Below are 19,364 nucleotides of genomic sequence, written 5' to 3'. Positions count from 1 at the left end.
TCACTCATTGTGCTAAATGCCCCAATAACACAGATTCAACCAGGAGCAGTACATGGAGCCATCTGTTTCCCTCACCTTTCCTCCTCCTCCCCCACACATCACAGAAACATGCTGGCGACTTCCAGGAGCAGCACAGGGTCAGAGTAAGCAGGGAGCCTGGCTTAGTCCTGCTGAGCCATCAACCAGGAACCCTCTCCCAAGATAAGCATTGCCTGTTTGGAGCCCAAAATCCTCATCCCTTCCTGCGCCACAACCTCCTGCCCCAGCCTGAGCTTCCTTTCAGAGCCAGCACACTTCATTCGTATAATTAATTAGCAGCCGCTTTTGCACAAAAAGATGCTGTGCAGACAGCTCCTTTTTGCGCAAAAACCTCCTCTTACACAAGAGCCGTTCTTCCTCATTTTTTCAGGAAAAATGCTCTTGTGCAAGAGGGAGTTTTTGCACAAAAAGGAGCCAGCTACACAGCTCACTCTCCCTTTCTCTTCTCCTCCTCCTCACTCACTCGTTCTCTTCTCCTCCCCCTCCTGCCTCACTCTCTTTCTCTTCTCCTCCCCCTTCTGTCTCATTCTCTTCTCCTCTTTCTGCCTCACTCGCTCTTTTTCTTCTCCTCCTCCTCCTCCTCCTGTCTCTCTCTCTCTCTCTCTCTCTTCTCCCCCTCCTCCTGCCTCACTGTCTCTTTCTCTTCTTCTCCTCCTTCCTCTTACTCGCGGTGCCCAAATGGCCACTTGCTCCCACGTGGCGGCCTGGCTGAGCGGCGCAGAAGTCAGCCGAGCACCAGGATGGGTGGCGAAGACCATGACAGAGGGCAGGGCCTGGAGCCTCTGTCACGCCCTTTGCCTCCTGCCCTGGCACTCTGCTGACTTCTGCGCCGCTCAGCCGGGCCACTGCGTGGGAGCAAGCGGCGTAAGCAGCCGTTTGGAGTGTAGCTTGCACTGCTTGCTACCGCGTGGCAGCCCAGCTGAGCAGCGCAGAAGTCAGCCGAGCGCCAGGGCGGGAGGCGAAGGGCGTGACAAATGCTCCAGGCCCCGCCCAGTATTATTTATTCCACAATTTCTCGCGGAACTCCTGATGATGATCCGCAGAACTCTGGTTGGGAAACACTGCCCTAGAGAAAGTGATATTAACAAAATCTTCCCACTTGAGTATCTGGGAGCCATCATTTGGATGTTCCTGATGGGATTTTTTTTTTGGGGGGGGAATCACTTTTGCAAAAAAGTGCATTTCCCATCTGAAAATCATTCTCATGGAAAATTCCTAACCAGCTCCAATACTTACTAGACTCTCCCTTGACTGGGGTAGGAATATCTTTCTTGTAGTCACTAGTTGAGGCAATTGGGCCCAAACCAAAGACAAAGTCTCCCACTTCAACTGGGGAATCTACCTCACATTCTTATCATTCATTTAAGAAACACCTGAAGGAATTTCAGCTATTCCAGGCTAACTCATGGGCCCAGATCCATAAAAGGAGTACCATTTACATGCATTTAATGCGATGCAGGCAGACTATGAAAGATTTACATCTGGAAAAAATGTTGTTTATTGTAATATATAAGACATGTACGGATGTTTACAAAACAGAGTTACCCAGACAAGTCCATTTATAAAAAAAACAGTTAAACATCTACAAAGATTGTGTGATTTATAAGTAATGGAGAAAGAGGAAGAGTGGATGTGGAAGATGAAACTCCCATGTGCAGTAGTCCGTACATTAATTCAGATATTTGTAAAGATCTATTTTAATCTAAATAATTACATGACTATATTAATTTTCTTGGCTTACATATCTCAATTATATTTAAAGGATTATTCCTGTCTCAGAGGAATGTATTCTTTTCTCAGGGTGCATTAGTATTATCAGTAGTTATGCACACATATCAAGAAGGACCACATGTAGCTTCCCTTACTTCTGCAACTGGTAACATAATTAAGGAGAACAGATTTTTTTTTTTTTTTTACTAAAGAGCATAGTAGCATAAGATCAATAAATATATTCAAGAGACACATTAATACAACCAGACGAGTGATTCCTGTTAGACTTATCCAAATGTTAGGATTTTCCTTTAAAGGTCCATAGGGGGAAAAAATCTAAGACCATACTGCTAAAACATAGGCACTAGAGGTCAGTCACTTTCTCACTGCATTTAAATGAAAATCAAATGGGTTGAATAAGCATAATTATTATGTAAATATTTATTTAAAATGTTTCCATATTTTTAAACTAATTATTAATATGTGTAATGAGCCTGAGGTAGCCTGTGTTTTGGAGATTTTTCGTAAGTATCCTATAAAGGCAATATAGTGCTAGTACTAAAATAGTATTTCTTACTTATAGAGCTCAATGCCCTGCTTAGGAATCTGAGATTTTGCCATTTTATGGGGGGGTTTTTTTGTAACTGATATTTACAGTCTTTCCTTAATGCTTTGTGTTGACAATATTTATTTGTACAATAAACACATAATACAAAGAATACTTTTCTTTTCTATGTGGGCTCATATGATCTCATGTTCCTTATTCTCTTTTTCCTCTTCTTTTAAGTATCAGCCAGCTCTGTTGAGATTCCTTGGCACTTGCTGACAACTGTGCAGATGGGACCATTACCAGTTCTTAATGAACCCACAAGGGGGCTCTACAATAGCCATGTCACTGTCCCTACACATTTCTTAAACAAGGTCTCTTGGTTCAGTGCTCTGGCTTGAAATACAACTCACAGGTTGGAATCACAGATTGAAAGACCAGCATGAATGTCCTCACTGTTCAATAGCCTCTTCTTTAAGCTAAACTCTTGGTATGGAGAGGCAAAATCATGGCATTAATTCCTTGGAGTTACAAGGTTGTGGTATCTGCTATTATCTTTAATGTAAGATATATAATGCAAAGCTACAGTAGGAAATTTGGATTACTGAATCATATTTCTGTTCTCATTTACACTGGTTTAAATCAGGGGCTGTTATTTCAATGGAATTACTCTGGAGTTACACCATTGTAACTAACAGCAGAATCAGGTCTGCTGACCCTAATCTGTGGCTTGCATCTCACAACAAAGCCTGAAGTTCACTGTTATTATAACAACTACCTTTTAGATATCAGAAAATTTAGCGCATGAAACTCTATTCTCAGTTATCTTAAAGAAAATTCAGATTAGCGCCAGTGATCCAGTTAGTTTGGCTTTACACTAGGGTAACTAGGTAGGGCTCTGATTCTGCATTCAGTTTTGTACAGGCTGACCCCCTCTTTCCAAACAAAGCTCACTGCAGGGTAAGGTGAGGGGTGAGACAAGGAAGAGGGGGTGGACTATGAATAAAATTTGCCCCACAGTAGTCTCTATTTATGAGGAAGACTTACACTAATTTAATATTTATAATGTCCCTATACTTCTTCAAAGTCAATGGGCAAGGCTCCCACATATCACAGTGATGTGGAACAGGTAAGAACATAAGTAAGCAGGTAAGACTAGACTGAAAGCTGACTGCAAGGAAGGAAACAAATATTTACAGCAGTGCAGTTAGTTAGCCTTGAAGAATTCAGGTTGATCAAAGCATTGTGAGCTTTCTGACATTTTACTTAAAAGTTTAAGAGAAGTTTGTTTTTTAAAAAAGAGGGTTCTTTTTAGGGATGTGAACTACTAGCTGAGTAGTCAACTATCCGATAGTCAACAGACTAGTCACTTCCCCCTCACCCTTGCTGCCTCTATGAAAAAGAGACAGCAAGGGGTAGGGGGAAGAGGAAGGAGAGCTTCAAAGCGGCAGTGCCATGTGGAGCCTGGGGTCAGTGGGGGAATCCCCAGCTGGCCCTGGCTCCCTGCAGCATTTCAAAGTGGGAGCACCACATGGAGCCTCGGGTCAGCTGAGGACTCCCTCAATGACCCCAGCTCCATGAGGTGCTGCTGCTTTAAAACACCGCATGGAGCCTTAGGCCGGGCTCCCCACGGCGTTTCAAAGCAGCAGCGTTGCATGAAGCTTGAGGACTCAGAGTCCCCAGCTGACTCCAGGCTCCATGCAGAGCTGCTGCTCTGAAACACTGCGGGGAGGATGGGGTCAGCGGAGGACTGCTTGAGTCCCCTGCTGGCCCTGCGCTCCCTGCTGCGCTTTTGCCATTGAAGTGTAGCAATAGCCCCTTATCAACTAATCAAATAGTTATAGCAAATTGCATTGACTATTCGATTAGCAAAATAATCAAAATTTTACATCCCTAGTTCTTTTAAATAGCAAAAGAGTTACACTAGCTTAAAACAACAAGGCACTATCATTCTAGGGCCTGGTCTACACTACATTAGAAGGCTGAAGTAAGATACGCAACTCTAGCTACGTAAATTATGTAACTGGAATTAACATGTCTTACATCATGTTTCGGTGCTGTCTACATAGTGGGAGGCTGACAGGAGCAGACACTCGCATTGGCGTCCCTGACTTCTCATGAGGAGTAGGAGTACCAGTGCCAATAGTGGAGCCTTCTAAGTTCGATTTAGCGGGGCTATACTAGACCTGCTAAATCAAACCCTGGAAGATCAACTACTGCAGTGTCAATCTTCTGCGTAGTGTAGACATGCCCTATGTCTATTTTCAGTGGTCTATAGCTCACCCATTCCTCGCACTAAGTGCAAGAAGGCATCTAATATGTGGCTGGATTCCACTGAAGTCAGTTGCATCTGTAAGTGTTTAGCACCTTGCAGGAGGCACTCAGTACCTTGTTAGGTCAGGCACTTAATTGACAAATGTGGGTGAGAGTTCTTGCTCTAAATTTAATCTTACTATTTTATTTAGAAATGCTGCTCCCCACTTACACCAGTTTTGCCCTTTATTTCAATGGGAGGAGGAGCAGGCCCCATATAATGGTGGTTCACCCTACAGAAGCTACAGTAAATTAAAAACTCTAGTTTAGCATTGCAGGATTCTGACAGAAAACTCTAAAATCTACATAATGATCCCGAAACCCAGTGTCATTTTAATAGAGAATACCAAAAACTATAATGCACTTTGGACCTGAACTGAGGTATTGGAAAAGAAGCTTAGTTTAAACGTTTTCATATTGACTGAGATTTCTAAGAGTCAGTGAACAGTAAAATGAAAAATTTAGGTCTCAATTACATGCTTCTTTGGAATGCAGGTACCCCTTACTGCAAGTGAAGAAGGGTGTGAATTTTGTGCAGCTTGGCCTCCTGTAACACGTGGGCTGTGTCTACACTGGGCCACTTATTTCGGAAAATCAGCCACTTTTCTGGAATAAGCTGCGAGATGTCTACACTGGCCCTCGAATTTCCGGAAAAGCAACGAAGCTCTACTGTACAAAATCAGCCGCTATTCCGGAAAAACTATTCTGCTCCCACTCGGGCATAAGTCCTTATTCCGGAACACTGTTTTGGAAAAGGGCCAGTGTAGACAGCCCAGTAGTCTTTTCCGGAAAAAAGCCCCGATTGCGAAAATGGCGATCAGGGCTCTTTTCTGGAAAAGCGCGTCTACATTGGCCACAGACGCTTTTTCGGAAAAAGGGCTTTTCCGGAAAAGCAGCCTGCCAATGTAGATGCTCCTTTTCCGGAAAAACTGAAAATGGAATAGTATTCCGTTTTAAGCAGTTCCGGAAATTCATGCCAGTGTAGACACAGCCACTGTGAATCGTGCTAATTCCACTACCTTTGAACCCTTATTTTTAAAATATTTTATTGAAAGACCATGAACTGCTGATCTATTTCAAACAATGTAAATACAGTGGATTTTAAGATTAAATTTAGAGCAAGATGATTTATTATTTTATTCAGAAACATATGGAGCTACAGTGTTGTCAGTGGAATCACACTGCTGCAAAACAGTTAATTATTTTGGGTAATATATGCAATGACTTTGTGAGGGACACAGAATACACACTTAGGCGCTAAAGAGGTATGTGTATGAAGTCCTTCTAAGAAAGTTATATGTCCCTCCCCAAACTTCCTTTTTTTAATACACAGTATTAAGTAGTAGATGTCGTACACAAGAGTTTTGGTTTTTTCTCAGCAGACCATTTGTTGCTAGATGGCCTGGTTTTCAAAGCAGTCCTTAAGAAAAGACACATAAAAAATGTGATTTTCTGGAATTTTGTATTTTCAAGAAGTCTTGATGAATATCTGAAAAAGAGGGAATAAAATATTTGATAATTTACAAAAATCATGTCAAATATTAGAATTAAATGTATATATCTGTTTTTCCCTTTCAAATATAGTGATAGGTTTTCAAATTATTTCAGGGAAATCCTTTGAGATTTTTTTCCCCTGGAGATGTTGCCATTGAGTCCATAAATGATTAACAGAAACAAAGTTTTAAAATTACATTATTGTCTGAAGATGTTTGCCTATTTTTCCTACAAATAACACCTGAGATTACTGCTACTATTATAAGAGAAGATATAAAAGAATAAATGTAAATAAACTAGCCATGGAGAAAATGGCATACCTCATGGAATAAATAAGGCTACTAGAATTTGGAACAAGTAGTATTTACTCCTAGAATAGTGATAGAAATGTTTACTCCTAGGCATCCTCTCATTGAGTAAAGAGGCTTACTCAGGTAAGTGATATTCAACATGGGCAAGGTTGGAGAATCAGTCCCTTTGTGCATTTTAAGTATTTTTTGTGCAGTTTCATTTTTCCTGGTATAGTTATTTTCCCCTATCTACATGGGTCTTTCACTTTTTTTCAAAAATTAGAAAAAGATGATTGTAAAGCAATAAATACTGGCAGGTGGAGTCAGGGGCAGGAATGGGAGCTGAAATTGCTTTTAACAATAGACCTATAAATATTTTTCCATATGCTTACCTCACTCAGTAATGCCCATACAGAAGAATTAGAATGGATAGATAAACGAATAGCCTGTATTTTTCCTACTGATGGACTGATGATGTCTTCTGCTATTCCATTATCAAATGTACCTACATATAAACAAAACCAAATAGCATTAGCATGAGCAATAATTAAATGCATTTTTCAAGAGGACTCAGTGCAGTTTTACTGTCAATAATAAATATTATCTAAGGCCCAGATTCACAATAGTACTTAGGAACCTAACCCTGAGAGGTAGATGCTCCAGTCCTACTTTTAGGGGCCACTGCAATCCTCAAACTCTCCACTTAGTTGCTGCTTAATCCTGCAGGTGCCTAAACTCACCCTGCACCTACATTTTTTCAGTAAATGTTCCGTAGGTGATTATGTTTCTGCTTCTGGGCATATGCACTGCTGCCTCTGTCTAAGTGCCTGCACACCAATTGACTGCCCAAGCTCCAGACTGATACTCAGACCAGGGGAAGACACCTATCTTGCCTGCAGGGCCCAACCCTTAATTGGTGCTCAGAGGCCTCTTAATTGCACACCACAATGTCCAGAGGAGAAAGACCTCCCTTATAACTTTTAGCCCAAAGGTTAGGATATTTACTTTGGAGGTGGCAAATCCATGTTAACATTCCTTTTCCTCATCAGGCTGAGGAAGGACGGTCTCCTAGGACAGGGTAGTTTTGCTAACTGTGCTTGCACACTTAGAATTTATAGGGTGTGCTAGTTGAACCGTTGTAGCACTTTGGCTGCAAAGGGAGCACATGGTTCTCACAAGTCAATACTATGTGCATTCATCATGCACTACACATGCCCTTGCTTTATGTGCATGTCACTTTAGTAATACTAATAGGGGGAAAAACTATACAGATGGAAACCAGCAGAATCTGACAACATTGTGCATGGGCAATGATGAACAAAATGTCTCACAGGCCAAATATTGAATCCTGATGGGCTGCATGTGGCCCTCGTGTGGCAGGTTGCTCACTACTGGGATACAGACTACATGACAGATCTCCCTCTCTCTCATGCCTGTTTTGTGTGAAATTAGACAACTCCTGAACATTACTGAAAATATTCTTTTGGTGTCTGTAGAAACCATTTCATATTTAGCTAGAAGCCATCTTGTATAACAGAAACCATTTCAGCTTTTCTCTTTGGCACATAGACCACAGTGAACTTTCTATCATCCCGTGAGAAGAAGCCTACAGAATGGGCTATTGGAATGTGTTAATTGGGCTGGTTGGGACAAGAGGTGTACTCCCTCGTACCTGTCCGCCATCTTGCTGATAAGGCTTTGTTTTTCCAAGTTTAATTGAGGATTTCTGTAATTGGATGCCCTGACATCAGACTGTTTGGCTAAGGGTATAAAGATACTATGATTGATTGTATTAGCAGTCTTACTGGGCCCGGCTCTGCTGGGACCACGTTTGGCTCACTTGGCTTTACTGATCAATAAAGCTGTCTGTTTAGCCACCTAAACTGAGGGAGGCTTTTGCTTCGACATGTCCTAGAAGTTTGTGATGTTGACCGTACTTCAGCATATTACTAATAGAAATACTGTGTAACAGATTTATCATGTTCAGATCTATAAGAGCTTTTAAAAATAACATATTCTGATGAAACAAATAATGTCAAAATCAATTAGCTCAAGCTGCAAAATTAAAGTCACGCTCAATACTGAAGAGCTTGAAATTATTGGGTTTTTAATTTAAAGCCTTCACTATTCCCTTTACTAAAGTCTGTTTTTGTTGCTCTACCATACTGAATTCTATGTAACCAAATCACATACTGCAACATGCAGAAGTTCAAATGTATTCTTTGATTACTTGTTGATTTTGAAATACAGAGTTTCTTATAGAACTAATAAAGCTTTCAAGTGGATACTTTTTTAAAAATTATAGTGTAAATACATAAGCAAACTGTTTCAGTCTTTACAATAATAATAATGTTTACCTATCTTTAAATATCCATCTTTGGTTGTTTGGTAGTTTACTTTATCTCCTTGGCCTATGGCATCTTTTAATAATTCTGTTTCCTGTAACAAAATAAAAAGAGTAGTAGCTCCAACCAGGGACATTTTTTTCCAAACCAAATTTATAACATGAGTAGTATTGTGCATTGCAATGGGAAATAAGACACTTACAACAGCAGGCAAAACTTCCACAGTAGTGTTATATAGTTTATCACCAGGGTGTTCCATGTTTCCACTTCTGAAGAGGTACCTGTGAATGAGAACTATTTTATTTCTGTGTATTTTTGTACTATAGAAAATTCTAGGTGGAATAAAACTTTAAATATACTTCTTATATTGCCAATATCACAGGGTCAGAGAATCTAAAGACAGAGGTTAATATTTGCAGCCATTTGGCCAAACTGTATTAAAATCTTTAAATTTCAAACAAATATATCCCCCAAAGATGACCTGTTCTGGAAACTATAAAATACAACCATCCTCAGTTAAGACTGATCCTCCTTCCATTTTGTACTCATATCCAAATACCTCTAATCCATTCCAAGCTTTGCCAGCCCCTTACACCTAGATACAGATGGTCCAATATAATACCAAAATCTAGCTGAGGCCTGCAGTCACTGGCTAATCAAATAGTCGATAAGGGCTCCTTCACCTTTGAAGCGTAGCAACAGCACATGGCGCTGCCACTTTGAAACGCTGCAGGGAGGCCAGCATCAGGCTCCATGTGGCGTTTCAAAGCAGTAGCACCGCATGGAGCCCAGGACTAGTGGGAGAGTCCCCAGTTTACCCTGGGCTCCAAGTGGCACTGCCGCTTTTAAATGCTGCGTTTAGCCTGGGCCAACTGGGGACCCCAGACTGCAGCGTTTGAAAGCGACAGACCCCCAGGCTCCACACGGCACTACTGCTTTGAAGCACCCACTTCTCTTTCCCTCCCATTGCTGCCTCTTGCTGATAGAGGCAGCAAGGCGGGGGAAGTGACTAGTTGACTAGCATGTCGACTATCTGATAAGCATTTGCTTACTGGATAGTTGACTAGTCATTCACATCCTTACTTGGAACCACTTTTTTTTCATAATGACAATCCTTTCCTTGTAACCATTAAGGCTCATAATAGTTTTTTAAATGAAAGCCGAGAGTCTCACTTTCATGTGAATCCAGCAGCTGAGGCATAAAGAAAAACTCCATGTATAAAATTCACATAAAAAACCAAAATAGTTAACGGCCCTAGAATAATGGGTCATCAACTATAAAAGGCAATGTTGTGTTAGAAGCCCCCTTCTTCCTGTTTAGACCTCCATATTGGAAAAATGGAAGATATGGACTAGGGATGTCAGCGAGTAGTCAACTAGATGATTAACCAATAAGCCTAGGCTTATCAATTAATCTAGTTGACTACTCACAATTTCCCCCCCCCCTTGCTGCATTTATATAAGAGACAGAGGGTGGGGCAGCTGGAGCCAGTGCTGGGGGGTAGCCATCTGAAAAGCCAGTTCCCTCCAACACTGACTCTGCCATGCCACCTGTCCCATCCCCCCATGCTGCTGCTCTAGTACGAAGCAGCTGGATGGGGCAGCAGCAGGACTGGCAAATCTCATCCCTGGGGCGCCCTGGCTGGGCAGCCAGTGGAAAGAGCAGGGCAGCCAGCACATCCCATCCCTGGGATTCCCAGGGGAGTGTGGCAGAAGTGGGGCAGCCAGCAAGCCCCCTTCCTGGGGATTTTCAGTCGGGCAGGGGAGAGCAGGGCCATGGTGGCTTGTGAGCTCCATCCTTGGGGGGCCCTAGCAGGCTGGAGCACAAGTCCAAACCCTACAGGCTGGAGCCCAATGGCAGTGGGGCTCGAGCAAGCCAACTGCAGGGAGAGGAAGCTTCCTGGCAGGCCAGTGGCAGAGGATCTCGCCATATCTGGTGAAGTCCCTCATTTGGAAAGGGTCAGGTTCTGAGGGTGCTGGACAAGGGAGGTCCAACCCATACAGAAGCTTTACAACTGTTACCACTTCCATTTTCATTGTTTTCACCATAGGGTTTATATTGATTTTCTTTTTTTATTCACTATTTAATTTTTACTCTTTTGATGAGACACCTTAGAATTGATAAGCTTTTAAGGAAGAAGTTTTAGGGAAAGCATTAAAAAGAGGAAGGGGACATAGCAGACAATATTTTTTATAAATTGGCAGTTTGTTGATACTCAAACAGTAGAGGATTAGTAATCTTGACAGGATTCAAAATTGGATATAAGTATCCTACTATATCATTTAGTACTTACCCTTCTGCTTTCAATGGCTGTGAAAAAGTAAATAAGATATAATCTCCAGCCACTGGAGAAAAAGCCCAAAAGCAGTCTATTCCTTCATAAACCTTTTCCAAAGTATAATCCTGGAATATTCTTAGGCTAGTAGTCACTTTTGCAGGGGGATTAACATGTGGTTTATGTAACATGTTTTTGCCAAAATCTTTATCCTGTTAGACACAAAGAAATACAATATCACATATAAAGATTTACAACTCTTGGGGTATGTCTACACTGCCACCCTAGTTCAAACTAGGGTGGCTAATGTAGGCATTTGAACTTGCAAATGAAGCCCGGGATTTAAATATCCCGGGATTTATTTGCATGTTCCCGGGCACCGCCATTTTTAAATGCCCCATAGTTCGATCCACCTGCCCGCTGCTACACGCGGCACGGACTAGGTAGTTTGAATTAAAGCTCCTAATTCAAACTACCGTTACTCTTCATTGTAGGAGGAGTAACGGTAGTTTGAATTAGGAGCTTTAATTCGAACTACCTAGTCCGTGCCACGTGTAGCCGCGGGCAGGTAGTTCAAACTACAGGGCATTTAAAAACGGCGGCACCAGGGAACATGCAAATAAAGCCTGGGATATTTAAATCCCGGGCTTCATTTGCAACTTCGAATGCCTACATTAGCCACCCTAGTTCTAACTAGGGTGGCAGTGTAGACATACCCTTGGATCACAGAGGATTGTTATAAAATGAAGAGTTATTTTCCAAACTATTTTCATATAAAATAATGCATTTAGGTTTTAAGTATCCCATATTAATGGAAGCTCCTTCAGTGAAACCACTGAAATTCAACAATAAGTTATTTAAGAATTGTATTGATCATTTGCTAAATGATGAAATTTCCCCAAGGGGCAAGCTGTTCTATAATTTCCTAGTAGAACACCTTCTTCTGGAGCATCTGGTATAGGTCCTAGACAAACGGACAACATGAACCACTGTCCTGATCAAATATGGTGATTTTTATGTAATCATACAGCACTAATTGAAGTCTTGTACTTAAGTGCTCTTGCATACTGAGGACAGTTGGTTTCAGTGAGAAGGTATGCCACAGGCGATACAGACCTGTGCTGAATTACTAAGGAAAGGACAGTATCTAATGAGGAAAGGCTACCAGAGGGAATCTCTCCATTGTCTCAGAAAAGTCAGGAGAATCTTTGGGGGTAGAATAGTAATCAAGCCCTGTGCTGGTTTGTATTATTTGGATTGTTTCTGTATCCATCCCAGAATCTCTTGAGATGATGTCTGTATATGCCTACTGCGGATCTGAGATGATCTAAGCATAATAAATGAGGCTTCCCTGTGAAGGTATTTCCCCCCTACTTTAAGCTGAGGAGCCTCTGTTTGTAGTAGGTCACTGTAATTGAAAAACCCCTTCTTGACCTTACGTGCTTCTCTGACTGCCATCTCATCTCCCTTTTATCTCGAGGCTCATTACATGAATTATATACAATTGCTGTCAAAAGTTTCTTTTCCTCAAATTCCACTGTTGGCCCTCTCCATTTCAGCTTCCACCCCTTGCACTTCTCTGAAACAAGTCTCACTAATGTCTCTTATGACCTCTTCCTAGCTATGACCTCTTCCTAGTTACAGTATCCCATCCTCCTTCTCCTTGATCTTTCAGCTGCCTTCAGCACAATTGACCATGCTCTTGAAATATTGTCCTTCCTTGGCTTTTGTGATTCTGTCCTCTCTTCTCTTACCTCTGTAACGATTCATTGTGTCCTTCAGAGGGCCTGCTGTGTTCCTGCTCCAACATTCTGGGGGCTCCAGAGAGGGTGTTTGGTACCCTTCTCTTCTCCCTTTACACTTTATCTCTGGATAATCTCATCTGCAAACACACATTCAACTGCCATCTCTGTGCTGATGACTCTCAGATCTACCTCTTTACTCCAGACTCATCTCCTCCTGTCCAAACTAAAACCTGAGCTTGTCTCACTGACCTCTCCTCATGGATGTCTAGACATCAACTCAAGTTCAATAAAACTAAAACAGAGACTCTTCTCTCCTCTCTCATCTCCTGCCAAGTCTTCTACTGTACCTCCATTCTCAATTACTGTGGACCATACCTCCATTCTGATCACCACTCATGCCAGTAAGGTGGGAGAAACTTTTGACTTGGACCTCTCTCTAGGACATCACTTTCAAGCTGCATTTATATCTTGCAGAGTGTTTCAGTATAAGAACTCTAAGATAATTTTTTCTTATCCATTCATAGAGTGAAAATTTTCACAAGGCTCTCATCTCACATCTTCATTCCTGCAATATTCTTTCATTGACAAATACAACCTTACTGCACCCAGATCCATTCAAAACATGGATACACTTCTGTAATTATCAGTTTCCTAGCCTGCCACTTGGACCATATCACCCTTATTTTTGAATTCTTCTGCTATAAGTGATAAAAGGGGAGACAAACTACATGTCTTCACTTTCAATGCCCTTCCTGATTAGTCCCCATTTAGGAACTTCCATTCATTATTGAAATGTTGACTCCAGGCTTTGCTCAGCTCATGAGGCTAATCTCCATCCCCCTTTGTTAAAGTTTCAAACAGACTTTTGTACTTTTCCCCATGCCAACTCTCACAGTTAAGAAGTACTCCTCAAACATCTGCAAAGCTACCTCATTATCCTCCATCACATCCCCCCTCAAAATTTTCCTTTGCCGTGATGCCTACAAAAATATTGATAACAGTTAGGCTGCTGTTGTTCTGAGATCGCTGTGTACCCTGCTGACCAATATTGTTTCACCATGTCCTTATGTTTCTCCCTCCCCATTTAGATCTTTCTATTGTCTCATTTTATATTTAGATTGTAAGTTCTTCGTGACATAATTGCCTTTTCTATCTGTACAGCGTCTAGTACAATAGGCCCATGCCTACGGATCCTGGGTGCATGATGGTATTTTAATAATAATTAATTGAAGGCTTAGACTCGTGGAAGATATCCTTATGTCCTATGGGTGAGTCTTCCCCAGTCTCAGTGCAGATTACAAATTAATATATTCCCTTCATCTCTCTCTCCTATTAATGTGCACTCTTGGTACATTACATTTATTACCAAATACATACTGTTTCTCTGTTAAAAAAGCAAACAAGTCAGAATTCACACAAATTAGAAATACAGTGGACTAATTTTTGAGAGTCTTACTTTTAAATTCTGTACTTTCCCAGCCAAAGATGAATGAATTCCAACATGCTGAAAGAGAGATGGCTTGGCACGGATACGCAAATAGGCCTTTTGCTTATCACAATGTTTCTGGAAAGGAAATAAAAAATGTTACATGTTTGAACCAACAAAGGGATACTTCTTACCATCAGTAATTCAGTTTCATCACATAGCTATAGTTATAGGCCTTGTCCTGCAATCCATAAGCACAAAATGTTAATATTAAAAATGTATATAGTTGGACGGAGACTGAGAGGGACATAGGAGGCAGGCTTGTTTAAAAAGCCTCTGAGTGAGTTTAAAAGAGGTAAAAAAACAAGGGTGATGTCATGGTAGGGTCTATTACAGACCACCTAACCAGGAAGAAGAGGTGGATGAGCCTTTTTTGAACAACAAAATCATCCAAAGCACAGGTGGTAATGGGGGACTTGAACTATCCTGACATCTGCTGGGAAAATAAAACAGCAGATTATGCAACAAGTTCTTGGACTGTATAGGAGACAATTTTTTTTTATTTCAGAAGGCAGAGAAAGCTAATAGGGGGGAGGCTATTCTATACTTGATTTTAACAAATAGGAAGAAACTGGTTGAGAATTTGAAAGTGGAAGTCAACTTGGGTGAAAGTGATCGTGAAATTTAACAGATTTCATGATTCTAAGGAATGGTAGAAGGGAGAACAGCAAAATAAAGACAATGGATTTAAAAAAGGCAGATGTTAGAAAACTCAGGGAAATTGTAGATAAGGACCCATGGGAGGCAAGTTTAAGAGGAAAAACAACTGAAGACAGTTGGCAGTTTTTCAAAGGGACAGTATTAAAGGTGCTAAAACACACTGTTCCACTGCACAAAAAAGATAGGAAGTATGACAAGAGACCTGGCTTAACCAGGAGATTTTGAATGAACTAAAAATCAAAACGGAATCCTATAGAAAGTGTAAGCTAGGTCAAAATACAAAGGATGAATATAAGCAAACAATACGAGCATATAGGGGCAAATTAGAAAAGCTAAGGCACAAAATGAGCTCAATCTAGCTAGAGAAATAAAGGATAACAAGAAAACATTCTCCAAATATAGTAGAGGGCAGTGCCCCCTGCAAACTGCACTCGCCAACCACCCTCTCTGTGGGTAGGCAGCCCTGGCTTTCCCCTTGGCTGCTGGGGAAGGCCAGGATGAAGCGTGGCAGCCCTGGCCAGTCTCAACTCTCCCCTCTCCAGCCTCCGACAGTGGGAGGTGGACCTAGGCTGTCCCAGCTTTCTTCCTATGGCCACCAGGACTGCTGGCCCAGCTCCTCCCCTCCTCCCCTGACACTCTTCCGGCCTCCAGGGGTTGGGCTGGACCAAGGCTGTCCCTGCTCCCTCCCTCCAGCCACCAACGGGAGGGGTTGGGCTGGATGGAAGCTGGTCTGACTCTCTCCCTCTGGCCACTGGACGTGGGGTTGGGCCAGCCCAAAGCTGTGGCTGGCCTGACCTTCTCCCTCTAGCAGGGAGGGGGAAGGGAGCATGGAGCCCAACTCCCTACTGGTGAGGGGGGAGGCCTCATGGCTCCCATACGCTCCCCCCACACCACTGAGGATACCGCGTGTGCCCCTCCTCCCTTCACCCAAACACCTGCATGCCCTGCTTCCTTCTACCTGAGCCCCTGCAACTGCCGCTCTCCCACCCACCCAAGCCTCTGTAGCTGCCGTGCACCCCCCCCATCACCCACCCTGGACAGTGTAGGAGCCACACAGCTCAATTTAAACTCTGCCAGCCACACACCCATGTAGCAGCTTCTGGAGGGACAATCCAGGACTGGGTCAGGGACTGAAGGTAGAGGTGAGGGCTGTTGGCGAGGCCCATGGTGAGGGGCCTGATGCGGGGATGAGGTTGGGCCAGACTGGGGGAGGGGGCTCACCACGTGGGTGGGTAGCTGCCAGAGGAACATCCAAGCCTCGTCAGGGGCCAGGGTGACCACCACTTTGTCTCCCCCTTCCTCGCAGCAGGCCTCTTTAGTGGGGCCCCCTGCCCTAGGCCTCGCCATCGGCCCCTCCTCTCCATGCTGCAGGCCCAAATTGAAACTCCCGGCAGCCTGTCATGTGGCAACTGCCAGGAACACTTCCAGCCCCAGCCCCAGCTTAGGCTCTGTGGTATTTCCCAGCCCGGTTCAGGGGCCAGAGTGTCCCCGAATCAGGCACCCACCCCAGTGGGCCTCTCCAGCATCCCTCTTGCCCACCGCAATGGGCCTTGCCACAGTCCCACCCGCTGCCAGAACTTTTTTAGCCCACCCCCTTCCCCATAGCAGACCTCTCTGCTGGTTCCTCTCCCACAATTTTCTTCTTCCCCCACCCCAGAAGCCAACCAGCAGCAGCAGATTACTTTCGGTGTTGCTGCTGCTCGGAAGTCATGGGTTGCCTATCCCCTTGCTGGGTTAGCAGCAGGGAGGAGGCAGGGCAACTGAGGGGAGAGAGGCTGTGGGATACAGAGTGATGTGATGACATCACTCTGTTGTTCCACAGGAAAAACTTTTAAAAACAGTATAGATAGATTAGAAGCAAGAGGAAAACCAAGAACAGGGTAGGCCCATTGCTCAATGAAGAGAGAAATACAATAATGGAAAATGAAAAATGGCAGAGGTGCTTACCAACTTCGTGTCAATTTTCACCTAGAAGTATGTAGGGATAACATATTAATGTATTGAAAATGATTCCTCCAAATGGAAGTGACTCCCCATAATTTGTTCCCCACAACTTAAAGTGTTTAGATTTATTATTAATTCTTCTTCTTATTATTTGTTAAGATTGTTAAATGTTTAGATTTATTATTATTATTGCCCCTTTAGAATATAATGTATTAGGTCATGTAACTTAGAACTGTTAAGAAGATAATCCTATGTAGCCAGAAACAGCCCTCCCCTCTGCCCCAGGGCATGCTCAAGCTTGTGCAAGGGGCTGCTTGGAATTGACATTGCAGAGATACATTGTAACAATGCATTGTCAAGGCACTAACTCTGCTATGGGAGCCAAGCCCTGTAATTGACTAAGGGCATTGTTACATAATTGACGCCTGTTCTCTTTAAAACATTGTAACTTTACTCAGCACTCAGAGAATGTTTTAAGCAATACCACCCAGAAACTTTTGTAACTACAACTTTTATTATTATACAAAATACTGTATGAATGTATGAGAGAGTGCTTGGACAATGAATGAATGGTTCTGAGAGGTGCCAGCCTGAGAATACAGCAACAAAGGGCTGAAGAAGGCGTCAGGTGCCAGTGCAACCAAAAGGTGTCAAGTGGAGAAAACCAAGTACTGGAGGTCCACCCGATGAGATCACTGACGAGCACCTGGCAGCCACCCTGGAGACATCAGCATGATGCAGCAATTTCCATAGACTGGCATAGGAAAAAATTCCTATAAGAACTGGACTAAAAAACTATGGAATCAGAGTCCAAGGTTCTGCTGCCAGCCTACCAGGAGCTTCAGATGCGCATCTGATCAGGACTTCGCTCCCCACTACCATCACTTGTGTACAGAGTACCTGGCCAGTATTCTGTCACAAGCAACTTCCAGGCTGGTAACTACAACAAATACACAGAACCTGAATGAATGGATGAATGAATGTTTATATGTATAAGGGTTAAGTAGTTAAACAACATTGTTCGCTTCTATCTTGTCTTTATTTTTTTATTATTATCTTTACAATAAATGTGGCTTTTTGCCTTATCCCCCTCATAAGATCCTGCTTGCTTTTATTTGGTATAACAAGGTTGGTGGTGATTGGATGTCTAACATAGTGAAAGCCAGTGAAAATCAGGTAGGTTCAGAAGTTAAAATAGGAAAAGAGCAAAAGTTAAAAATTACTCAGAAAAGTTAGATGTCTTCAAGTCATCAGGGTCTGATGAAATGCATCTTAGAATACTCAAGGAGCTGATGGGGGAGGTATCTGAGTCATTAGCTATCCTCTTTGAAAAGTCATGAAAGTCAGGTGAGATTCCAGAAGACTGGAAAAGGGCAAATATAGTGCCCAGCTATAAAAAAAATAAATAAACACAACCCAGAAAATTGAGACTAGTCAGCTTAACTTCTGTGCCAGGAAAGCTGATGGAGCAAATAATTAAAGAATCCATCTGCAAACACCTGGAAGATAAGGTGATAAGTAACAGCCAGCATGGATTTATAAAGAACAAATCATGTCAAACCAACCTGATAGCTTTCTCTGACAGGTTAACAAGTCTTGTGGATGAAGGGGAAGTGGGAGATGTGGTATAGATTTTAGTAAATCATTTGATACAATCTTGCATGACTTTCTTATCAATAAGCTAGGGAAATGCAACAATGATGGGGCTACTTTAAGGTGGGTGCATAACTGATTGGATAACGACTCTCACAGAGTCGTTATCGATGGTTCAGTCAAGCTGGAAGGGCATAACAATGGGGGTTCCGCATTGGGACCAGTTTTGGGACTGGTTCTGTTCAATATCTTCATCAACAATGTAAATAATGGCATAGATAGTGTAACCAGACAGACTAACCCCCATATCATCCATCTTATTTGCCTCTCTGAAGCACAGGGCAGAGAAGGAGCAATAATATCAGCATAGTCTATGCTGGCTCATCTGATCCTGAGAAGCTGAAACATAGATATGAGGAGAGATCAGGATATGTGAGACTGCCACCGGCTGGCACCTATGTTGATTCGAACACACACACAGTCCCTGAGAGGAATTTCCCACTGAGAAAACAATGTCCTGTACTTCCAATTTAATCATCTCAATTCTCTCTTACAAGTGTAAATTAAGTTCACAACTCCCTTGTAAGAACTGGTCTCACAGCAGACAGACCAGCATCAATTGGCATTACAAATAAGAAAGAGAAATACGTGACCCCATGATTATAAAAGATGGGCCCAGCACACACTCACTTTGAGTGTCATTCTACCCTCTACCTGCTGGTCGGGTTAGGTGTTTGACCTCCCGAGGTTCTATGGGGACGCCCACCTCGTATTTTCGTCTTTCCTAGGAATTGAGGGACCGGCCCTGGCCTGACATGCTGGAGTCAAGAGGCACAGAAGGGGGTAAAAATGGTACCTGGATGTGGTCCTCTGTCTTAAGTGTACACATAGAAAGAGTAAGCTGTTACTTGGTACCATTATT

At 42.7% G+C, this 19,364-nt stretch overlaps 1 protein-coding gene and 1 long non-coding RNA gene across 6 annotated transcripts in view; one reads left to right on the top strand and one right to left on the bottom strand.

Moving 5' to 3' along the window:
- Positions 1 to 19,364, top strand: part of LOC142829582 (uncharacterized) — a 42,224-nt gene that overhangs the window by 5,347 nt on the left and 17,513 nt on the right. The gene's annotated exons all lie outside the window — the stretch shown is intronic.
- Positions 1,520 to 19,364, bottom strand: part of MGAT4D (MGAT4 family member D) — a 142,730-nt gene continuing 124,885 nt past the window's right edge. For all 5 annotated transcript variants that reach the window (XM_075929909.1, XM_075929906.1, XM_075929908.1 and 2 more), the window contains 6 exons: positions 14,216 to 14,323; positions 11,033 to 11,226; positions 8,941 to 9,019; positions 8,751 to 8,832; positions 6,786 to 6,898; positions 1,520 to 6,098 (listed from right to left, as the gene is read on the bottom strand). In XM_075929909.1, coding sequence (XP_075786024.1) covers positions 6,078 to 6,098; positions 6,786 to 6,898; positions 8,751 to 8,832; positions 8,941 to 9,019; positions 11,033 to 11,226; positions 14,216 to 14,323 — 597 coding nt within the window. In that variant the 3' untranslated portion in view covers positions 1,520 to 6,077. The remainder of the gene's footprint in view (positions 6,099 to 6,785; positions 6,899 to 8,750; positions 8,833 to 8,940; positions 9,020 to 11,032; positions 11,227 to 14,215; positions 14,324 to 19,364) is intronic.

Source organism: Pelodiscus sinensis, chromosome 5, assembly GCF_049634645.1.
Source record: "Pelodiscus sinensis isolate JC-2024 chromosome 5, ASM4963464v1, whole genome shotgun sequence".
NCBI lineage: Eukaryota > Metazoa > Chordata > Testudines > Trionychidae > Pelodiscus > Pelodiscus sinensis.
This window is presented reverse-complemented; position numbering and strand designations above follow the sequence as displayed.